This window comes from Merops nubicus, unplaced genomic scaffold, assembly GCF_000691845.1.
Source record: "Merops nubicus isolate BGI_N331 unplaced genomic scaffold, ASM69184v1 scaffold13102, whole genome shotgun sequence".
Lineage (NCBI taxonomy): Eukaryota > Metazoa > Chordata > Aves > Coraciiformes > Meropidae > Merops > Merops nubicus.
Window position 1 is genome coordinate 28,116 of NW_008594513.1, and position 6,668 is coordinate 34,783.

The 6,668-nt window shown below is 35.8% G+C and overlaps 1 protein-coding gene across 1 annotated transcript in view; it reads left to right on the forward strand.

Annotated features, from left to right (window-relative positions):
• The window catches only part of LRRN3 (leucine rich repeat neuronal 3), a 34,246-nt gene extending 27,779 nt beyond the window's left edge, over nucleotides 1–6,467 (forward strand). The window contains exon 2 of the mRNA XM_008935810.1: nucleotides 3,496–6,467. Coding sequence (XP_008934058.1) covers nucleotides 3,847–5,973 — 2,127 coding nt within the window. The 5' untranslated portion in view covers nucleotides 3,496–3,846 and the 3' untranslated portion in view covers nucleotides 5,974–6,467. The remainder of the gene's footprint in view (nucleotides 1–3,495) is intronic.
• Nucleotides 6,468–6,668: the final 201 nt, after the last annotated feature.

The window sequence follows — 6,668 nt, forward strand, 5'->3', positions numbered from 1 at the left end:
AAGAGAGGGAATCAATGTATTCCCAAAGTTCAAAGTATCACAAACTTAAATGTTTATTTTCCAATACAAACATTTATCACTATGACACTACATTTTACAAGGAAATAGTTTCAATTACAGTTTATAGTGTTGAGTGCAGGATATCAATTTACATGAGATTTTGTTACAATAAACTGCAGCTCACTTGTCAGTTCAAAATGGTTTGTACACACCTCAAGGTTAGAAATGCATTACATAGACACACTCACATAATCAATACAACCAGTTGGCATAAGCAAAGTCATACTGTGCAACTTGGTTCTGGCTTTTGATATCTTCAAGTGGGACCAGAAAAGTTAATATCAGTGATCCATCTTTTTTTTTTCTTATCTTCATCATGACTGCATGTCAGTCACACAATAATACAATTATAAACAAAAAGACCAACAAAAATGTTTTGCCACTCAAGTGATTCTATACACTTTTTGCTGTGCATTTCACTACTTCTTCACATTTTTGTTTACTATGTCACGTGACATGTACTGCTGTCATATTAGTTCTAGGTTGTCCTGCAAGGAGCAGGCAGTTGGACTCAGTAACCCCTATGGGTCCTTTCCAACTTGAGATATACTGTAGCATGCTTCTGTGATCTCATGAGCCACCACAGATGTCCATACTACTCCAGAAATATTCTTGTATGCTACTCCTTGAATCACAGTTAACACCAAGTAAATTTCATGGAAAACAATACACAGATATGCCACTATTTAAATCAAAAATCTTTCTGAAATGAAACAATATATTTTGGAATGATGACTCCACAACCTGGGAGAGAGTGTGAAAATTATTCCACAATATGTTATTCGAGGCACTTGAACCCAGTGAATATTTTACACGAGGCAGAAGCTCTTTAACTGGAGAAATAAGAAAGATTTATGCTAGAACACCATACAAGCTTGAGCTGGTTATTAACTAGAGCATCCACCAGAAAGAGCAAAGAAGACAGAGTAAATCATGAAGAAGAATTTCAGCCTGGATCTCTCACCTCTTTTTTTTTGCTGCCTTTTTTAGAAAGCCCACTCTAATATGTAAGACATGAAAAGGTCTGCTGATGTACCTGATTTTGGTTTGAGAATATCACAGAAGCTGAGGTATAAACTCAGGAGGAGTATAAACTCAAATCCAGGAGGATGTGGACTCTATATACACAAAAATGTACTAGTTTAAATGCTTTAACAGGTCCAGCCTCTCAGATGGACTGAAAAGTCCATCTTGATACACATTTTATCTCTCACAGCAGTCAATAGCAAATGTCCAGGGAGAAGCAGAAAACCAATGTCATCTATCTAGTTATGCTTTCCAAGAATACTTTTCCAGTACCTCTACTGAGCAGAAGTCCCTGAAAATCATAGGAAGATCAAAATGCTGAGATTAGATATCTATAGTAGCAGTCTATTAAATATCAATTAATTTACTATTCAGGTAAGGTTTCCAACGGCCTTTCAATTCTTAGAAGCTTACATTTTATATTTGCATGCTTACAGATACATTTTAAATGCACAATCCAAATAAAATTTCAGAAGTCAAAGGGACACGTGCTTTAGAAAGTGCATCAAGAACACAACTCAAAAAAAATCCCCTCCCTGGCCATCCTCTTTTCTCCTACATGGTAATTTACATTTGTGCATTTGGCACAGAATGATTTCTACCAAGACCTTTAGTAAATGGGACAGTATTCCATATAAGTGTATCATCTTTCTTCCTGGTGGTAAAATTAAGTTATAGCCACTAACTGTCCGATACAAACCTTTTATTTTTCTTCAAGCCTCAAATTTGTCTCATTTTCCAGAATGAAGGAACAGATCACATTTTTACTGTTTTAGTCAGTATGTCTTTGCATTTCAGTATAAACGGGGCCATTTGCATAAAAACATATTATTATTCCTCAAAACAGCAGAATGTTTTCTGTATGTTTATCTCACACATTGTCTGTTCACTTTATTAATACACTGACATGTTAAAATAAAATTTTAAATGTCCTTAAATGCACATAACACAAACAGCAGCCTCAAAGAACTGCCAAACGTACTTCAAATTGGTCCAACGTTCATGTCACTCAGCATGGTCCAACACCTTCCCTCTGAACTGATACGGAATGCCTGTGTGGTCAATATGCCCAATCCTCCTGGGTCTGGAGAGGAAACCTAGAATCCAAATCCCTGACACTTGACTTTTACAATTCTGTCTATCTGTACCAGCAACACCTCAAAAGTTATTTATCAATGTCAATGACGCATCGATCTTATCTTACAGTTTGTAAACAATGTCACTGTGAATTTTAACACCAGAGGCAAGGGGAGAAAGGGCATAAATGTGCATCATATGACAGTCTTCTGAGACAGTGTCTGGTTAGTGTGCAGTCTATGTTCTGAATTAAATGAAGCTGCTAATGTGTACAATTTCATATATGAAAACACAGAAGCTTTTGAATTATATGGCTTGGAACATAAAAAAAAAAAAAAAAAAAAAAAAAAAAAAAGAGATCCTACTTTGAGCATAATCTTGACACAAAACAAGCACATACCAAATATCTGGAAAGGAGACATTTGATGCTTAAAGATGCTAAGGTTTCAATCTTTACTATAATTTGGGACATGAAGACAATCTGCAACTTCAAAGCAAATTTCAGATTCTTGCAGAGCTACAGACCAAAGAAGTAACTGTTGGTGTAGCATTTTTTCCCTTCTTATCACTCTAAAGACACTTTTTTATTATTATTATCCCTTGCAGTTGAAGATACTGAAGCCAAAATTAACAAGCCAGTAATTAGCCTGAATTTGCCAAGATGACAAACTATTTCTTACAGCACACATATTTCTCTCTAATTATCACTTTAAAGAAAAAAAGTTTCACCCCTGAACAGCAGCTACAAAAAGAACTAGAAAACTGTAAAACCTGTGGATTATCAATTTTGTATATTTCTGTATAAATATCTCATAGGCTTGCCTAAGAATGTCATCATTAGGAATGTGTTAAACCAACCATTCTGATTTCCTTTGATTTCACAGAAATAATGTTCTTTATATTTATAAACTTCATGTTCAAAAGTTAAATATTCATGCTCTGTAGGAATTTGCTCTGTGTTTACATACTAAAAGCCAGCAGAACTCAGGCTGCTTGCAGTGATAACTGAAAAAAAAAAAAAAAAAAAAAAAAAATTTAGAGAAACTTAAGATATGTAGAAAAATCTCACTGATATATTTTGTTTTATAGTTTGTGGATCTTCATCTTTCTGTAGAGCAATGCTCCACCGAATGTATGACAAGCTAAAAGTCTAAAGATATATTACTATATTAACTTCATTTATACTATCTGGATAGCACTACAATACTCTAGGCACCACAGTCATTTTCTTTTCTTACTTGCAATAATTAACATTAGAGAGCAAGAGATGGCTAAATTAATTTATAACTTTATGGTTTCTTATACTAATTATTTCCTCTTCTTAAATTTTAGGTCGTCCTGTCTTTCCTGCAAACACTAATCAATCATGGGATTTGAAGTTAATACTACTAAATAAATGAATTGCTTAATCTCCTATGACCATCTATACATACTTCATCGTCACAAAGCTTATAAATTTTACATCATCAAGGACAGAGTGACCTTCATTTCCCCAAAATGCCTCTTACTCCTGGACAAGTTGGCTACAAATTTGTCACTTATCCTCAGGAAGAAAGTCCTTTTCGATCATCATTTGACAAATCCAAGTGTGTGTTTTATCAACTGACCAGGTCATACTGAATTCCAAAACCATAACTGTGGAATACTAAAGAGACTGCTACTTTTCTGAACATTTGAGCTAAGATGAAGGACGTGCAACTCAAAATTAATCTTCTACTTGGCCTAGTTACCACTGCAGTAGTACAAGCTGTAGAAAAAAAAGCAGACTGCCCAGAGTCATGTATATGTGAGATCAGACCATGGTTCACGCCCAGATCCGTGTATATGGAGGCTCGAACAGTGGACTGTAACGATTTAGGCCTTTCTGATTTTCCAGCTAGACTGCCTGCTGACACACAAGTTCTACTTCTGCAGACTAATAATATCGCGAAAATTGAACATTCAGTAAACCTCCCAGTGAATTTAACCGGTCTAGATTTATCCCAGAATAATTTATCCTCAGTGACCAGTATTAATCTTAGAAAGATTCCACAGTTGCTTTCAGTGTACCTTGAAGAAAACAAACTTACAGAACTCCCTGAAGAATGTCTCTCTGGACTCCACAATTTACAAGAGCTCTATATTAATCATAATCTGCTTTCTGCGATTGCACCAGGAGCTTTCATAGGCCTGAATAATCTTCTCAGACTTCATCTCAATTCAAACGGTTTGAAAATGATCAACAGGAAGTGGTTTGAAGCTACTCCTAATCTTGAAATTCTCATGATTGGTGAAAACCCAATAATCAGAATTGAGGATATGAACTTTAAGCCTCTTATCAATCTGCGCAGCCTAGTTTTAGCAGGCATAAATCTCACGGAAATACCAGATAATGCTTTGGTTGGTCTTGACAATTTAGAAAGCATCTCCTTTTATGACAACAGATTTGTTAGAGTGCCTCACATCGCTCTTCAAAAGGCTACAAATCTGAAATTTCTGGATCTAAATAAGAATCCCATTAACAGAATAAGACGAGGTGATTTTAGCAACATGCTGCACCTAAAAGAGTTAGGAATTAATAACATGCCTGAACTGATTTCTATAGATAGTCTTGCTGTTGATAATTTGCCTGATTTAAGAAAAATAGAAGCTACCAATAACCCCAGATTATCATACATTCACCCCAACGCATTCTACAGACTTCCCAAGCTGGAGTCGCTCATGCTCAACAGCAACGCATTGAGTGCCCTGTACCACAGCACAATAGAATCCTTGCCCAACCTCAAAGAAGTTAGTATACACAGCAATCCCATCAGATGTGATTGTGTCATCCGCTGGATTAACATGAATAAAACAAACATTCGCTTCATGGAGCCAGAGTCCCTCTTTTGTGTAGACCCTCCTGAATTCCAAGGCCAGAATGTGAGACAGATACACTTCCGGGAGATGATGGAGATCTGTCTCCCTCTGATAGCTCCTGAAAGTTTTCCATCTACTCTGGATTTAAAAACTGGCAGCCATATTTCCTTACACTGCAGAGCAACAGCAGAACCCGAACCTGAAATCTACTGGATAACTCCATCAGGACACAAACTTTTGCCTAATACTATTTCTAATAAATACTACATTCATTCTGAAGGGACATTAGACATCAGTGATGTAACACAAAAAGAAAGTGGCTTATACACATGTATAGCAACAAATTTAGTTGGGGCAGACTTAAAGTCAGTCATGATTAAAGTGGACGGCTCTTTCCCTCAGGACAGCAATGGATCTTTGAATATTAAAATAAAAGACATTAAATCTAACTCTGTTTTGGTTTCGTGGAAAGCAAGTTCAAAAATTCTGAAGTCCAGTGTTAGATGGACTGCCTTTCTGAAAGCTGAAAACTCTCAGGCTGCACAGAGCGCTCGAATACCATCTAATATAAGGGTATATAATCTTACACATCTAAATCCATCAACTGAATACAAAATTTGTATAGATATTCCCACTATCTATTCACAGAATAAGAAACAATGTGTCAACGTAACCACAAAAGGACTGGACTTGGCAGTGAAAGCCTATGAAAAGAACAACATAATAGGATTCCTTGTCTGCTTTTGTGCTCTTTTGGGAATCATGTCTGTGATATATCTCTACAGCTGCATCTCACGAGAGATGAACTATGACGCTGGACACAGCTATCTGAAGAATTACCTAAAGAAACAATCCTTTTCACTCAATGAGCTTTATCCTCCTCTAATCAGTCTTTGGGACATGGGCAAAGAAAAAAGCACAGCAATGGAAGTAAAAGCAACTGTAATAAGTGTACCAACCAATATGTCATAAGTATGTCATTATGTCTCTGAAATAAAAAGCATATGACTGCATTTGTGCTGAATAAAAAGTCAACACGAAAAAGTATTTCTTTTAGGAATGAGACTTATGGACTTTGCTGCTGCTGACAAATGGGAATTTGTACAGGTTCAGCATAAGAGAAGAATTTTAACTAACTGGCTTCTAAGGGTACTACCAACCAAATACAATTAACTTCATTTTCTAGAACTTTCACGGGACTTTTAAGCCTGGAATACAGTGCAAGTAGCCAAGAACATTTTCTGTATTTTTTTCTTTTTTTTTAATTATTATATAAAAGTAGTGGAACTGAGCAATACCTCCTCCTGTGTTGTATTACACACACTAGCCACGAGTTTTTGCAGTGAAAGGATATACTAAGATTGACACGTGGTGTAATGACATGGACAAATTCTGTAGAGTAGACACAGTGAGTATGTGAGGGGTTTTTTATGAGGAAAATACATTTTTTGATTAAAATCAAAATAGTTTGGGGCTTGTTTGTTTCTTAAAAAAAAAAACAAAAACAAAAACAAAAAAAAACACACACACAAAAAAACACCCCACACAAATTCCGGGAGCTCTTATCTGACAATAAACAAACTCATTCTAATATCTGTTAGAATATCTCCTTACATATTCTCCTCTTCAAAAGTCAATCTGAACCCATGGGATGTTTTTGCTGTTTT